General features: G+C 39.4%; 2 protein-coding genes across 2 annotated transcripts in view; one reads left to right on the forward strand and one right to left on the reverse strand.

Annotated features, from left to right (window-relative positions):
- The window catches only part of adpgk2 (ADP-dependent glucokinase 2), a 28,363-nt gene extending 16,583 nt beyond the window's left edge, over positions 1–11,780 (forward strand). The window contains exons 5-6 of the mRNA XM_055639551.1: positions 104–240; positions 6,249–11,780. Coding sequence (XP_055495526.1) covers positions 104–240; positions 6,249–6,916 — 805 coding nt within the window. The 3' untranslated portion in view covers positions 6,917–11,780. The remainder of the gene's footprint in view (positions 1–103; positions 241–6,248) is intronic.
- A 701-nt stretch (positions 11,781–12,481) lies between these two features.
- mtr (5-methyltetrahydrofolate-homocysteine methyltransferase) overlaps positions 12,482–17,874 on the reverse strand; it is a 68,363-nt gene continuing 62,970 nt past the window's right edge. Inside the window, exons 32-34 of the mRNA XM_055640012.1 lie at positions 14,771–14,963; positions 14,190–14,302; positions 12,482–12,774 (exon numbers count right to left, since the gene is read on the reverse strand). Coding sequence (XP_055495987.1) covers positions 12,685–12,774; positions 14,190–14,302; positions 14,771–14,963 — 396 coding nt within the window. The 3' untranslated portion in view covers positions 12,482–12,684. The remainder of the gene's footprint in view (positions 12,775–14,189; positions 14,303–14,770; positions 14,964–17,874) is intronic.

The following is a 17,874-nucleotide window of genomic DNA, read 5'->3' on the forward strand; positions in this document are numbered from 1 at the left end:
ATGCTGTAGCAGTTCCAAATTTTCCTCCCATGGGTTCTAGGTATGCTCATTTTATTTAATGTGACAAGTTGGCAGATTAACTGCTAAAATCTTTAATTTTTAGGTTCATAGTCCATAGCGACATATCCAATCCAGTTTTAGAGTCACTGGAAGACTTTCAGACTCAATTTAAACAGTTCAATCCATCCCTTCTGGTAGTTGGTGGTCTTCAGATGATGGATAATTTTCCATTTAGACCAGGTGAGTGCAAAATACGTTTCTTTAAACGCTGCTGTTTTAATTTTTTTTTTTCTAATTGTTTATGGAATGTCAGGGTACATATCTGAAAATATAGTTTGTCACGATTCATACCTCAATTAATATTTATGTTACTGCTGTATTTTATGTTTAATATTCAAATAAATGTTGATTTCACTGGGTAACAATGTCTAAGTATTAAAATATTTCCCCCATCATTCATAATTCCCTTTACAGACATATTATCAAATTCCTTTAATATTTATTCTTTCAAGACTTTCTCAATCAAATATTCCTTCAATCATTCTACGTATGATTCTAATCCAGATCCCACTATTCTGTGCTCATATCTCTAATACTTGCTGGGATGTTCAAGTAGATGAATGTGCAGAGAATGGAGGGATATGGATCATGCACATAGAGAGAAGATTAGTTTAAATTGACATCAAGTTCGGCACAGACATTTGTGGGCCGAAGGGCATGTTCCTGTTCTGTACTCTTTTTATGCACCAATGGTCAGTTTCATGATTCGGTATATACAGATTCAGCCTTGAAATTGACGCTGTTAGTGTAGGGTGATGACAAATTCAAGACTAATCTCCTTTGAACTGAGGATGGCTAGCACAAACATTGGAATTAGACGCATGCTACGTTACTATACAATATGTTGTAGTATTGTACCTGTTAAGTTTTTGCTTTTGTGCCATTTGACCACCAGTGTGATTTCTTTGGCCTCATTCAGTTTCAGGAATACATTATTTTGCGTCAGAAATTTAAATGGGCTCATATGCCATTTGTCTCAACGACTAGCACCCAATAGCTCTAACATCGGCCCTATTGAAGATTGGTTAGAATTGGTCATAACATTTCCTCCACCCCAATCCTCAGTGCTTCTTAAGTTGCTTTGCTCAGTCCCCTTGCTCTACTCCCTGTACACCCATGACTGTAAGGCCAAATACAATGCCAACTCGACCTTTAAATCCACAGATGATACCACTATTTTAGGCCAGATCTAAACGTGATGAGACAAAGTATAACAGAGATTGAGAATCCTGTGTCATGGTGTTGGGATAATAACCTCACCCTTAATGTGTAGGAAGGAAGTGCAGATGTTGGTTTGCACCAGAGATAAACACAAAATGTTGGACTAACTCAGCGGGACGGACAGTGTCTTGAGAAAAGGAATGGGTGATGTTTTGGGTTGATACCCTTCTTCAAAGTCTTCATCTGCTGTAGAGATGGTGAAGGCCTTCAAGTTCCTAGATATTACCACTGTACCAGATCAGTGCACATGGTCAAAATAAAGGAATGCTGTTTTGAAAGTTATTATCCCTGTCCTTCCAAGCTTCTGACCAGACATCTTTGACTTGACTAAGGAGAGATAAGCTGCTTGCCAACTGGTAAATATGGTCCAAAAACCTATATAGGTATAAAACTACTGTTGCTCATCTTCCAGTATCGTTGTATAACTACATCAGCAGTATTTTGGAATGAGTTAGTGAGATAAGTGCCAGTTGAACGGTGGGATAAAAGTCAACTGTAACCAGTTAATTGGTGCATGATTTAATTGTTAAATTATTTAAAGAAAAATAATACATTTGTATTTATTTGTTTAGACATTACTTCAAAAATAATTATATTCAACCATTCTGTGTGATTGGGTTTTTATGCACATATATTTACCCTCAAATTGAAATATCAAATGATTTATTGCGCTTTGAAGGTTGCAATTCATTTGGTGAGGACATACGCTCTCAAAATGGCAAAATAGAGATCTTACAAGTAATGTGATATTGCAGAAAAAGCTATCAATTCCATGTTTTGCAACAAATAAAATGCAAGTACATAATTGATCTGCATGTAATGCTGCTTTTGTTAGCTGAATTGGAGATGCATGTTAATACAATGATCTTTGGATTTACAAAATTCCAGATATTTCTTAAATTGTAGCGTTTTAATAATGGCAAATCATAGCCAGCACTACCAGCAGTGACAGTTTCTGCTTTTATTTTCAATTATGGCCTCTATACAGTCAAATATACTATTATCTCCAAGGTTAGATTAAACACTTTCACTAGAGGGAAAGAACTGCCCCCAGTGGCAGTAATGCACCATTCAAAGCCGTTGTATACTTTTCTAGAAGCGGCGAACAGATTGGAAAATGATCGGTCGTCCTCAGCAGATTGGTCGGTAACTATGGAGTTGGAAACAGAGGTGATTGTCTGGTCATGAGATCATCTTCATTAGCAATAGCAATCAAACATGCAAAAATACAAAGGTTGAGAGAAATTTGAGCACATTATTCCATAAATACCAGCATGTCAAACAAGTTTTGGTATTGATGGAACAAGCAAGTTATTTCAAAAACTCATAAATCAAATGCGCTAAAACGCAAGGTGCCTGTGCAGGGCAGGTGGTGCATGAGTGGTGTGCCCTGAATGGTACCGAGCTGTCTGAGTGTTGTTGGACTTGCACTCTTTCAGAGAGTGAATTCCATCACATTCCTGATTTCTGGCTTGTGGGTAGTGGAGAGGCATTGAGGAAAAAAAATCTCAGACTTGAACTTGTCGCCAAAGCATTTACGTGGTTGAAATATTTAAAATTCTAGTCAAATGTAACAATGGCCCTAGAAATATCAAGAGGTGTTTGGTTCTCTTTCTGTGCCCATCTGTTGCCCTGTGTTTGTCTTGTCTAATTAATCCCCTTCTTTCTCTTTGCATCTCTCTTTCACAGCTGTGTGGTGCTAATGTTGCCAGCCTATAGCTAATTCCGTCTGTCTTGTTGCATGTGACCACCACAGCTTCCTTTCCTGAGGATAGACATAAAATACTGGAGTAACTTAGAATGGGTGACGTTTCGGCTCAAGACCCTTATCCGGAGTAGTTGGTTGCTATCTCTCTGCCAGCAATTCTGCATTAACTCTATCGTTGAGCATGGTAGTATATTTGTGTGGCATCATAAACTGAAGATCTAATTTCCTGGATCGCTACAGGGGTTTACTCCATCTTTGTAACTTCACCATCTCGAACTTTCACTGAAATATTTATTTACATCTTTGTCACTTGAGTACTCCAGGTGGTGTAGTTCCAGAGACTCGAGTTCAAAACCAACCTTGGATGTTGTCTCTGGAGTTTACAAATTCTCTAAGGCTCTGTGAGTTTCTGCCAGGTGGCTCAGGTTTCCTCCTGCATCCCAAAGATGTGTTGGTAGGTTGAGTAGGTTGGTCAAGTGTTAAAAGAATGAAAGGGGAATTGATGGACATGAATATAGAACAGTACAGCGTAAGGACAGGTCCTTTGGCGCATAATGTCTGTGCCAAACATGATGCCATCACTTACCAACCTGCATATAACTCATATCCCTCCATACCCTGCATATTCATATGCCTATCTGAAAGTCTTTTAAATGCCATTTACGTATCTGCCTCAACCACCAGTATTCCAGGCATTCACCACCTTTAAACTTTAAATCACCTTAAAGCTAATCTCTTCAATATTTGATTTTTCCACCCTGGCATAACGATTTTGACTGTCACCCGTATCTATGAGAGAGAATAATTTAATTTAGTTTAGAGATACAGCGCGGAAACGGGCCCTTCGGCCCACTGAATCCGCACCAACCAGCGATCCCCGCACACTAACATTGTCCTACACATACACTGGGGACAATTTACAATCTTTACCGAAACCAATTAACCTACAAACCCGCACGTCTTTGGAGTGTGGGAGGAAACCGGAGCACCCGGAGAAAACCCACGCAGGTCAGAGGGAGAACTTACAAACTCCGTACAGACAGCACCCGTGGTCGGGATCGAACCCGGGTCTCTGGCGCTGTTAGACACCGAAGGATCATGTCTACATTGTAATGGGACTGATAAGATTGCTCCTCTGAGATACGGCATGTACTTAATTAGGCATAAGCAAACCATAACTCTTTGCATTCAATATTTGATGCTCATACTACTCCCCTCTCACTGCTGGCGTCCCCACCTTTAACTGGCTCTGTTTCTCCAAAAGCAAATTTTAAAATCTTAATGACACAAAGTGCTGGAGTTACTTAGTGAGTAGTGAGTATGTCAGCATCCCTGGAGAACATGAATAGGTGACGTTTCGATTGGGTTCCTTCAAAGATCATACTAAAATCTTAATCTGCTTCCCTAAATTCTTGCTGTTTACTTTCTTAGCTGCATAGTGCCACTGTCCTTTTCACCCCTGTTCTAACTTTGACCAAAAGATCTGAAGTTTTAGTTCTGTTCTGAAAAACTTTATAATACCCTCCTCTTTTGCAAGTCAATTTTGATAAATATCTCCCAAGACGTTGCTTTCAAACCCTTCTTAACTTCCATTGCTGATTAGTGCCACATTACTTTTGCTTCTAAGAATGATTTGACATTGAAAGAGAAAATATGCCTCGTAGTTTTATATCTCCCCTATCCGGTTATCCTTCAGCCTCCTTTGTTCCAGGGAAATCAAATCCAACCTATACCATAACTAAAGTCCTCCATTCCAGGTTACATCCTGGCAAATCATCTTTGCACTTCCTTCATTGCAACCACATCCTTCCGACACACACTACTCCAAAGTGCAGTCTAACCAGGATTTTGTAAAGTTGCTAATTTATATCCTCTGCCTTGACCTATGAATGCAAGCACACCATACATCTGTGTTGCAAATTTCGGGGAACACAGAGGTCTCTTTGTTCATCAACATTCTTTTGCATCTACTATTTACTGTGTATATCCTGCCCTAATTTGACTTGGTTTGCAAAATGTGTCACCTCACACTTGTCCAGATTACATTCCATCTCCCATTGCAAACTTTGCATCTCATCTCTAATTCTGCTGTGGGCTGTGACGCCCTTTCTCACATCCCACACCGCCATCAACGTTTGTGTACTTTCGCATCTCTTTTGCCCAGCATGAACCTGATCTAATTCCTGGAGATAGATTGTGGTAGATCCACTTACTGGGCTGGATGCAGAGGGGAAATCCTCCAGGCCCTCTGTACTCTTGTGTTGGTGTGAACTCTCTGTGGTGACTAACTTTCAGGCAGTGTTGTGCAAAGGCCACACCCAGAATATTCTTGAGAGGTTTTGACTGAAGACATAACCAAAGGGTGAATTTTGACCTCTATCAAAACTATCAAACATCTTCAGAAGTATGAAAGTATTAACATTTGAATCAAATATTAACTGAAGGATTTTTAAAACGTGACTTGAGTCTAAATCACAGTAATTTAGGAAATGGTAACTGGTAGAGCTGCTACTACACAGCTCCAGCTTGAACTTGGGTTCGATCCTGACCTCGGGTGCTGTCTGTGTAGATTTTGCACGTTCTTCCTGTGACCGCATTACTTTCCTCCAGGTGCTCTGGTTTCCTCCCAAAGGCATGTGGCACAGGATGAAATTAGTTCAACTGGGAGCAAACAGTTGGGCTATTGAGGTTTCATTCTATTTGGGGGGGGGGGGGAATATTTTTGATTTATTTTCTTGAGGGTTAACATTTGTCAGTGAGTTGTTTTCAGAGGCTGACTGAGTGACCCTTTTCCCAACTCTTGAATAGTTTCAGTCTATTTAAACTTAATCTTATACATGAAATGTCAATTTCAAAGCTGTTCCCAGGTTGAATATTTTTGTTGTCAGTACTGGTCTATATGTGAATGATGACGAGTTCAGTTTTTGGTCATATTTCTCATAAAATATGCTGGAGTTGCAAATAAACAAAATAATAGAAGATTAAAAGGCTCATTGAGTTGGTCAAAGCAAGATTTGGAAGATAATTAATTTTTGCATAATGCACAGTATTTTGTATAATTTGTTATGTAATTTTCTTACCTTTTTTTTCTTTTGGTGGGATGCTTACAATTCTAATTTAGTGTGGTAAAGATCTAACTCGGGTACCCTTACTAAATTTATTGCAAGGACTGAAAATAGTTACTTCAGTTCTAATCTCATGTTACCTTTCCCCGATAATTTACTATTGTAGCTAACTATCAAAATTATTTTGGTAACAGGTCAACTTGAAGAGCGGCTAAAATTGCTCCGGGACCTCATGCTATCAGTTGACAGCACCACTAGAATCCATTTTGAAATGGCCTCCTTTGTGGATGACACGCTTCTGAACAATCTTTTCACATACATCATCACTAACGTAGACTCTCTAGGGATGAATGAACAGGAGTTACCCAATCTGCTCAGCATGTTAAAGGGGGCCAACATCACTGTTCTGTCCGATCCTTATCCAAGAGTGGCAAGTATACTCGATCAAATGCGGGACGTTTATCGCATCTTAAATTCTCAGGAGATAATGGGCACACAACACAAGCTCACACGACTGCATGTTCATACTCTTGCTTTCCAAGCAATCATTATTGCCAAAGGGTCCTTTTGGAGGAACACCATGTCAGCAACTGCCAAAGCTTCATTAACTGCAAACCGACATGTTTGCGGCTCACCAAATATTGACCCCACCAAAGCAAAGTTGATCATGGATGATTCTTTTTCTGTGAGTCGTGAGCAAGGGAGTAAGAAAATTCCACTCAAAGAAAATCGACCTGTATCGTGTTGGGAAGAGCATGATTATGAGATCTGTGTTGCTCCAGTGCTGGTATGTACTGAGGTGTATCAGACCGTTGGTGGTGGTGACAATATTTCTGCAGCCAGCTTGGTTCTTCAGATCTAGTGATCGCTCTGGATTCGAAGAGAACTCGCATGCAATTAACCTTTGCTGTCTTCCTCGATGAGTATGATTCACAAAGAACTGCTTGTATCTTTCCACCAACAATTCCCTTCTACACACACCCCGCCATCCTTAAAAATAAATCTCGTTCGATGATCTGTCTATTGTTACATGAGCATCATGTAATCATTAATCAGGGTTCTGAGAATTGTTTAAGAATACTTAAATAATTAAATGCTAATTTTAGGCACTTTTTGTATAAATCGCTCAGACTTAGTTCCTGAATAGATGGGAGCAAAATCTCTAATTTTTTTCCTCCTCAATTTATTTTTTGAATAGTCATGGCTGAGTAATGTAACAAATCCGCCTCCAGTTAAGATTTTTTAAATCTCCATTACTGTCAATTCTGCAAGGTCTGAATTTTTCTGGTGCAAAATGGTCCTGTACTGCTTTTTGCTTTTAAAGTCTCTCAGGAAATTTGTACATTCTACATATATCTTGCACCGTTTGCAGATCCCCAGTAATGCATCTGTCACAAGCTCTTGCTATGGTTTACGACAATGAGAAGAGTAGGCAAGGTTTAAATGTTCCTTCCAGGTGCTCTCATCTTTTGACCCAGATTATCTACCTAGCTCATTCCTTTTATTTTCTGTGACAATTTCATGCTCAATTCAGTTTTTGTGGAAAATGGCAGCAGTTTGCAACCTCACCAAAATTGCGTAATTGTTCTGCCTAACTGCATGCTGCCAAAGTGTACCTGATGTTGCTCTAATTGAAGTCCATTCCTAATGGATGACCACATTTCTACTGGGAACACTGATCATTGCCCCTCATTCCAGCTGGAGATCAACTATTTCATACAACAAAGGATCACAGGTCGTCTTTTTCTGGTTAATCATTTGGTATCTTGTCTCGTGTTGGATTTTGCCACTCATCTGAACCACACAGAATTCCATGTTTTTAAAGGCAAAAGTTAAAATGAGAGAGTGTATTGGATTTAAACAAAGCCTTCCAATAGGGAATTCATCTCCTCTGCTGCAATTCTGTGTAAATTCCAAGGGAAAAAAATTGCAGGCTATTTTGTATTTATAATATCCAAAGGATGTCGTGTTTCCTGATTACAGGATGAGTAATTTGAGTATATATTCTTATTCCTCGTATCACATCTTCAGAAATAACAGGAAATTGTACTAAATTACGAGTTATGTGAATGCATCTACAATAGTCCAAAAATCAGAGTGTTTGACATAGTATTGGTAATGTCACAATCTAGGAGCAAATTAAAGCTTAATCCAAGAACATAAATATTTGTAGAGAAAAGGAATAATAGCAAAATACAAAGCACTTTAGTTTTACATTTTCTTTATGTGATTGAAATACATTTAGGATTGGCTTTGACAGAAGAGGACATAAACATGAAGAAAGTAGGTAAACGATTAATTGGCTACTCTATCAGATGCAGCATTAAAGAAACTTGTATTTCAATGGCTTAAAATGTAGTCCAAAATGTAATTGAGGGGTTTGGGTGGAAAATTAGGAAAAGTTGAAATGATAAAAGTTTTATTTAAAATAAAGTGATATTTGTGCAGTGTTTTGGGGGAATGCTGCAGAAACTCCACAGTCAGGAATGAAATAATGGGTTACTTCTCACTACCCGATTTATCATTCAATTATTTATTAAGATGAAAAACAAACTCACGTTAGTAAATATGAGCACTTAAATATAATAGTTTTAAACAAGTCAGTACATATTATTTTTTTCTAAAATAGCCACAAGGGCCCATGTTAGTGTAGATTTTATTGACCACTTTGATTCCCCACATATGCAAAGCACAAACTATACATGATTTAATCTTCCTTGGGCTGTGTTTTGCATCCTCATTCACTGGGATTGCAGGAAGTCTAATGAATTCATGAAAACTTAGTGTGTTGCACCCATCACTACTGTCAAAAGCCCTTATGATTTCATACTTTTTAGCACAAAGTTAAGAGTATAAAATAAGCCAGAATTATTGTGTGTAATTGTAATCTCTGGTTGATTAAAACTCTTTAGTTTTATTTATATGGATTATTATTCTATCAGACATTTCTATATAGAATAGATCTTGAAGTTTTATGCAATTTCAGCTGTGATCTAAAAAAAAATTAAGTTGTCAGAAAATTGAAGGCAGCAGTGTGCTTTTTTTTCTGGCAATGATGATTGCATTTAAGAGTAGTTTTGGTGAGATGAAACAAGAAAATACTCAAACTCTCAATTGAAATTGTGATGCAAGTGAAGATTTAATTTCATTCCTCATAGTGATAAACCTTTCTCTGATGGGATAATTCAAATCAAGCGAAATTGGTATGTTTTTTTTTCATTCCATTAAATCACCCACCCACAAAAGTGAGATATTACATTAATAAATTTTAAAGCTAATGATAGATTTAGAATGGGTCCTCAATGGTGTAGAGGTACAGATGATATAATTATGGTACAGATAATTACAGATTATGTATTAGACTATACTGAATGACATTTCCCTGTCCCTAGATTTGCTAGGATTAACAGTACCAATAACAAGATCAATGGGGAAAAAAAGATTGACTTAAGAATGAGCACAAACTGAATTGTGGCAAATTGTGAAAATGGCATACATGTTGTTGTGCAGGTTTAGAATATAGTCCGTGAGGTTGCATCGATGTTGCACTGGAACTTTAATTTCATTGTGACAATGGACAGAACTATTGTGGCATTTAAGAACAATTGAATAAGTTAACTTCCATGCGATCTTTTACTGCATTCAAAGTGCTAAATAAATAAAAGTTTTTTGATAAGAGTCTGATGAAGGATCCCAACTCGAAATGCCATCTGTCTGTTTTCCCTCTACAGATGCTGCCTCAGCTGTTTCTATTTTTTTTAACTTTATTCCAGTAATCAACAGACTCCTGGTTCAAAATGGGCTCTCCTTGTGACTATTTCTGCGTGTGATCATTTGACAATTTCCATCCTCTCACTCTGCTTGTCACTTAACTGTATGCAAAGTAATTTTGCTTAGTATAATGAACTCTGGACTTGGGTTTCATTAATGCCACGAGGCAATGAAGAGGCTTTTGGCTCATATCCTCTTCAACAGGATATGTATTGGAAAACATAGGATGAGCAAACTGCTACAAACAAATTACAAAAGCTCAGGTGTTTTATCTGTTTTTAAATTCAAACATATCTTCCAGGGGTTCTATTTTCACTAACTACAGTGATTATGAGAGAGCCAATTGCTGAAGTACCAAGAAAGAAACTGCTGGGTTTAAAATGTATTTTGCCTTAAATGAAAACTTATCCTTGTGGATGTGAAGTTTAGATAAATAATTTTAAGATTTTGATTTTTTCTACTGATTTAAGTACTGAAATTATTTTGAACAGTTTATTTCTGGTCATCTTATCAATTAATTCATTGCTACATTCTGCAGTAACTGAGTAACAATGAGACATTCTACTGTTTATCACATTGAAAATAGACCAACACAGTTCATCCAAAAATAACATATTCAAAATATAAATAGTTCACAGAATCCTGTTCATTTTCCATCAACAATTTTCAGGTAATCAGCTTTTCCAGGTTGTCTCTAACTGACTCATCAATCTGTAATTCACTCGTCTTCACTGCAACTGTCGTATGTATTTATGTTCGTCGTTTCTTTTCTCCTGTCCTATTCATGTCTTTTTTACACCTTAAACAATAATTTCCCATTAATAAGCCTTCAATTCTTTTCTTCTCACTATTTACAATATTATCTTTCATTCTTCACCTTACAGACCCCTTTCCCTTCTCTGCAACTTAAAATAGGCTAGTTTTCTTGCCTTTCCTAATTCTGATGTAAGATCATTGACCTTAAATACTAACCTTGTCTCTCCATAAGTTCTAGGGGCAGAATTAGGCCTTTTGGCATATCAAGTCTACTCCGCCATTCAATCATGGCTGATCTATCTTTCCATCTCAATCCCAGTTTCCTGCCTTCTCCCCATAACCCCATGCCAATCTTACTAATCAAGAATATGTAAATCTCAGCCTTAAAAATATCTATTGACTTGGTCTCCACAGCCATCTGCGGGAATGAATTCCACAGATTCACCACCCTCTGACTTAAAAAAAAAAATCTCATCTCTCCTCATTCTTTTATTCTGAGGCTATGGCCACTAATGAAAACATCCTTTCCGCATTCACTCTATCCAGGCATTATATTATTCTGCTAATTTTAAAGAGGTCCCCCTCATCCTTCTAAACTCCTCCACAGATGCTCTGTCCTAAATGGTTTCTGTTTTCATATTTTTAGTATTTTGTTTTTTCTCTTAATAGCTAGAATGAAAATCATATTTTATTTCTCTTAGGGGACCGCATATTGTATTCTGCTAGGTTGTCTTTTGGTACTATAAAACAATTCCAGCTTATTAACAGTAAGCAATTAATGTTTAAAACTTATCAACAATTTTTTAAAATTCGTGCACATAAGCTGATCGGGTTTGGAGAACATTGTGCTGATTCCAATGTAATCACTTTTTTAAATAAAGGACAAACAAGTTTGGAACTTAGTTGAAACTACTCAGTGAACCCTTAAGTTTGCATTTCTAAGATGTGATCTATAGAGTAGGAATACCAGAGCCATTTTTTTTGGTGGTTGATAAAGGCCCTGTGGTGAAATTCTTTGGAATAATTAGCTATTTTTGTTTTAAAAATGTGAATTTGTTTTTGTTGACATGGTAATAAAGATTGTGAATTCAAACTATCAGCATTATTTTGTGCTTATGTTTTGCTTTCCTTTTCTCACATCAGGTGAAATGTTCTTTTATTGTACTGGATTTTATTTCCAATAAAGTGATGTTGGAATACTTGATGTTTGACTTCTTGTCCAGAAATGATGCATCAATTCTTTTGGTGTTGTGATGGGCAGGGAGTTTTGAGACTTAATGGTAGGACTAGTTTAAACTATTAAAACGTTGCTATTATAAACAATGCTGCAATGCTGTATGTTTTACAAGATTCTGAAATGTATAGGTAGGATCAATAGCAATAATAATCCTTTCCTGTAATGGAACAAAACGTATTCTAACCATGTAGATTTTTAACATTATTCATCAGTTATTTTCAAAGTTGGAACTCTAGTGGTTGTTTTCTCTTAACTCTTCCTCTCCTCTCAGCTAGGTGGGCAAAATACTGCATTCATCCTATCTATTCCGTCATGATTTTAAACCCTGTGCTCCAAGTAATGAAGTACTTCAGTAGTGTACACGATCAGTGAAAATCGAAAGCAGTAAGAAACATAAACAGTCCAGAATGAATGCTGATGATTATGAACCATAACAAGATATTTATATAATCACCTTTTAAAAAAAATTAGATCTGTTAAAAGAATACGTACCAGCACTTGTCTTAGGTTCTTGGAAGTGGACCTAGGTGAGTACCCATCGAAATAAAAAAAAAAAATATACCTATTGATATTGGCTTTTAACTTTTGTCAAGTGAAAATAGTTAAATTTCCTGTTGGGAATATTATGGCCAATGTGGAATAAAAGGGGAGAAAAACAGCAAATTCTTATATTGTTTAATTCCATCCTTAAATACATTGAAGTTTCATAAATTCTGTTGCGTTCAGAAATACCGTGGTCAGAATTTCTGTTGCAAATAGACTTTTTGTAACATTATTAACACCATAGTGAAGAAATGCAGGAAGACCTAATGTTTAATACTAATATAGCATATTGTGCTCAATTGAGACAAATCATAGTTGACGTATCAAGAATCAGTATCGTATCCCAAAATGGGTCCAAGCCATTTCTCTACATCTTCTATTCTCATCTGCTTTCTGGCTGCATAATCTTCAATCTGTAAATCAACATCACATAATTATTTCAAAATGTACAACAGCAGATCAAGTGGATATCCAATAGGATAATACAATATGTGCAAACTGAATGCTTATCAGACTAATTAATATCTGCAATAGGTTTGAGGATAGGTTGGGCAGGCTACGTTTGTATCTACCAGAGCCGGTAAGTGTAATATAATTTCATGGCCAAGATAAACTTACCAGATGGGATTCTTATGCTCAAACTTCTCTTTGGTTTGCAAGGTGTTGAGTTCTACCATTTTTATATTCATAAACTGATCCGGCTCTCCAAATATGCACAGGACTTCTCATTCTGTACAGTTTATTATATTCTCCTCCCCTCAGTTATCAAACCCAAAATAACATGCAGAGGCTTGTACTGCCTGGTCTTATATTAGCAGCTTGAAAGATGACTCATTTGGTTCTTTCCCTCTTTCTGAGAATGTACCCAAATTTTGTTCTATTGCTGCACCATTCAGCCACAGTATCATCAATAAATAGCAACCCCGAAAATCAACAGCTATTTATTTCACCATATTAAAACACTGATATCTTAATGCCACCAAATCTGGAGAGTTGCTGCCAAGCCCGGCCTCTGCTCCCCCCGTGAGAGGAGGAAGTCGGACAGAGGGTTGGTAAGTGGAAAGGCGGCGGGCAGCCGTGCAGGTCTTCGATGGTGGAGAGGGCTGCTGGAGGTCCTGCAGCAGCGTGGGGCTCGGCCCATGGAGGTGCAGGTGTATCCCAACTGCAGGCTGGGCTCTTCCAGAGAGGGAAGGCCATCAGGCCCGGCCTCTGCTCACCTTGTAGATTGGGAATCGGAGAGGAGGTAGGAGACGGCGAAGGACACTGGACAAAAGTCCCAGTGAGAAAAACCGGGGGGGAGGGGGGGGGTCTTACTTTCCGCGCCCTCGAGGTCAGCTGCGGAGCGCCCAAGGGCCAGGTGTGGAGAGGGACACTGAATCGAGGGACGACCAGGAATGGAGGCAACGACTGCAAAGGGCCTTTATGGCCAGCTACAGCTGGGAACTACAAAATGCTGCCTCTTACATATGGACTCTGGGGACTGTTCTGTGCATATTATACTAATTGGGTGACTGTACAGGATAGTCTTGCTGAGCTGTATGCAAAAATTGTACCTGGTACATGTGACAATAAAGAAATCATTAAAACCAACCTCCATTTACACATCACGCTGCCTCGGCAAGGCCGCCAGCATAATTAAGGACGAGCGTCACCCTGGTCATTCCTTCTCCCCTCTCCCATCAGGCAAGAGGTACGGAAGTGTGAAAATGCGTACCTCCAGATTCGGGGATAGATTCTTCCCAGCTGTTATCAGGCAACTGAACCATCCTATCAACAACTAAAGAGCAGTCCTGAGCTCTACACACTACCGAACAAAATTGAAACGTACCTGTTCCTTAGTAACTTTTCCAACTGCAAAGTACATAGATTCTGTACTGGAAAAGTAAAGCCCTGAGACAGCAGCTGCGGGAGTCATGGCCAAGGATTCTGTCATTGCAATTCCTAGGCAGAAAATAAGGATACATCTTTTCAATCGTGTCCAGAAGGAGAAAATACAAAATACATAAATCTTCAACTGGATAGAACATTAAAATAACATGCAGCCCTTTTTAGACAATTCACTTGATAAAAATTTGGTTAAGGTATGAACATTGAATTCTCTCATTTTAGATACCAGCTAACAAACCCCCAACTCCCTCCCCTTACTCCCTTGCCCCCTCCACTAGACTTGCATCCATTTCTCCCTCACACCCCCCCCCCCCCCCCCCCACATTCCATTCTATGTCTTCACAATTCGCAACTCTTCAATCCATCTGTATTATATCTTCTGGCTTTGTTCCAACCATAAAAAAATCTCACTTGTGTCCATGCTTTATCCTGCCTCTCCTCTCTTACCACTTCTAGTTGCTCTTGCATTCAACAATTCTTAAACTGATGTAAGGGTCCATCTTATCGATGGAAGGGTGTTACCTGTGCTCTCCTCGACGTTAGCCAGTTTCCACATTGTTATCTTTTCAGTGTGATCCGGCTGGATTGGGTACCCTGGTGCTGGGCGGATTCCCACATATTTGTTTCTGTGCAGATCAGTAACAGTCAGGTTTTCTTCAGGGGAATAGCCCCAAAATTCCTTACGGACTCTTTCATGCATTTCTTCAGCAAAGGCCTTTGAATTAAGAAATGAAAGTTTCTGAATTATTTTGCAACCGGCCCATATCCCTATAAACCTTCAGTTTAAAAAAAACCAACAAAGTGCTGGAGTAACTCAGCAGGTCAGGCAGCATCTTTGGAGAAAATGACCAGGTGATGTTTCGGGTCAGGGCCCTTGTTCAGATTGATTGATTGTAGTGGAGGGGGGAGGGTGTATAAGCTAGAAGAAAGATGGAGATGGGATAAAGCCTGGTGAGTGATGGATGGATACAGGAGAAGGGGGTTGATTTGCAGATGGGTGGACAAAGGCCAGAAATGAAAAGGAGACAAGAGGTATGAATTGCCAGAACAAACATCATCTATCCATGTTATTCAGAGATGCTGGGGAGAGGGGGTAGAAGGAGTGGAGACAACTTTTAAAGAAGCCAGAGATACACAGCTGTGAAGCTCGGCGGACATTAATATTAATATTATCCTTGGTTCTGAAAACTACTGCTTACTTTTTCCCTCAATGAGCCAATGAAATTCACCGGTCAGCACCGGCTACAACCTACGAGAACGTAAGATAACCTTCGACCTCCTGGCGACCCACTTACGGCACGAGAATTCTCGCTATTCTCCATGGCGGCTTCATTCTAGTCGCCACTAATTTTTCAACATGTTGAAAAATTTGCGCCGACCATAATGAGGCCGCGACTAGTTCCCAGAATGCGGGAACTCCTCACGACTCCCCGGCAACCACCCGCAAAAATAGTCTCCTGCAGTCGCCTAAGTGGAACAGGCCAATTAGTGTGCAGGGATCGCTGGTCGGCAAGGACTCGGTGGGCCAAAGGACCTGTTTCTACGCTGTATCTTTACACAAAAACTAAACCTACCCTGCTAGGAAAGACAGATGTGGTACAAGTAAATTTGCAAAACAAAAAGCAGCCTGCATCTTAATAGTTAACCTGTAACTATGCAGAGAAACAATCAGGGTGCAGATAAAACAGTGCAGTAGTTCAGCATACTGTCCCATCATGCCCTAAATCCAGCCCAAACCATTAGAATTAAACTCCAGTCTCAAGTATTTGTTGATTGCTTCACAACTTTAGTTTGTAAGGCTCTCCAAGCATAACTCTTGTCCAATTTTGAACCTCTCTCAAGAGACACAATGCAAAAAAAATGCTCAGTTCATCATCAAATGCTTTCACATCAAAATTAGCAAATTAAAGGAAAAACTAACAATAGGACATTTGAAGCAACAGCAATCCAGGTAATTAGTGATTTGCTCTGAAATATATGAGCCACTAACACTAATGTTTCCGCAATGTAAGTACAATTAACATACATTTATCCTGCATATATCTGTACACTGGACTGCTCGATTCTAATCAGGTATAGTCGTTCTGCTGACTGAATATCACCCAACAAAAAGTTTGTCACTGTACCTCAGTACACGTGACAATAAACTAAACTTCTTCAGGAGGCAGTTTTGGTTCAACAACATGGCACAATAAATACATGGCTGCTAATTTTAATAGACATCAAAATACACAGATCTTCCGTATCAGATAATTTTCTGTGCCCTTGGATTTATGTTTGCAGGTAATATTAATGCCCATTTATGATCATGAATGGGACATAAAAATGAGAGACATATTATGATTTGGGACACACTAGGGTTTTAAGGCTCCAGAAGGGATTTAAATGTTTATCATTGTTTGCTGCCAATAGAGGAAACTTGTTTTAGTTCCCTTTTTAGTCTACAAATCTGTGAACGATCGTGTGATTTGTATCACATTGATGTTTATTGACGTAACTATTTCACATATTTCAATCTGACACTGCATCAAGTGATTATAACTTGCTCTTTGATTTTCACAAAAGACTACTGTGTTTATAAAAAATGAAATTAAACTTTCCTCATACTTTGCCTGTTGGTGCTGGGCTATTAATGCAATATGACCATGCGTATTACCCTCACATTATGCTGGCAAATCACAAGACATATGGTGTGCAGCGATCATTTCTCAGTAAACTACACACATTGTGCAGTAAGTTTCAGGTACAAAGATTCATGTTTTTTTTTAAATTTCTTATGCCAATTATTTATTCCACGTATCTTATTGTATAGAATTATGAGGGGTGTTGTTATAGAGACTTATAAGATCCTAAGAGCGCAAGATGGTAGATGTTGAGAAGTTACCTCAAATGTGAGAGTCACAAAACAAGAGAACATAGTTACAAGATCAGGCAGTCATTTAAAACTGAAATGTGCAAGAATGTATACATCATAAGGCACAGGACCACAATTAGGCCATTCAGCCCATCGAGTTATGTAGTGTGAAATAGAGATAGCATTTTAAAAAAGAGCGGCACAGTGGCAGAGCGGTAGAGTTGCTGCCAGAGACCGGGGTTCGATCCTCACTACGGGTGCTGGCTGTACAGTTTGCAAATTCTCCCTAAAACCGCGTGGGTTTTCTCTGGATGCTCCGGTTTCCTCCAAAGACATACAGGCAGGCAGTGGGGTAGCGTGGGGGGGGGGGGGGCCCAGAGGGGCGGTTGCCCCGGGCGCTAAATTTTTAGGGGCGTAAAAAAGCCTTAAGTCTTTGTCTCATCCCTTTTTTTTCTCCCTCTGCGCCGAGGCTGCTGCCGCTGTCCCAGCCGCCGCTGTCGTCCACTGGGCCTGCGGTCGGGTCGAGTGGCCGCTGCCGCCGGAACGTGCCCCAGCTCCGAGTTCTGGTCGCCGCTGTCCCAGCTCGCCGCTGCCGCTGCTCCAGCTCCGATGCCGTGTGGCCGCTGCTGCTGCCCCCGCTCCGAGGCCAGGCCGCCGCTGTCACTGTCCCCACTCCGAGGCCAGGTCGCCGCTGTTGCTGGCGCTGCCGCCGTCCCAGCTCCGATGCCGGGCGGCCACTGCCGCTGTCCCAGCTCCGATGCCAGGCTGCCGC

This window comes from Leucoraja erinacea, chromosome 8, assembly GCF_028641065.1.
Source record: "Leucoraja erinacea ecotype New England chromosome 8, Leri_hhj_1, whole genome shotgun sequence".
In the NCBI taxonomy this organism is placed as follows: Eukaryota; Metazoa; Chordata; class Chondrichthyes; order Rajiformes; family Rajidae; genus Leucoraja; species Leucoraja erinaceus.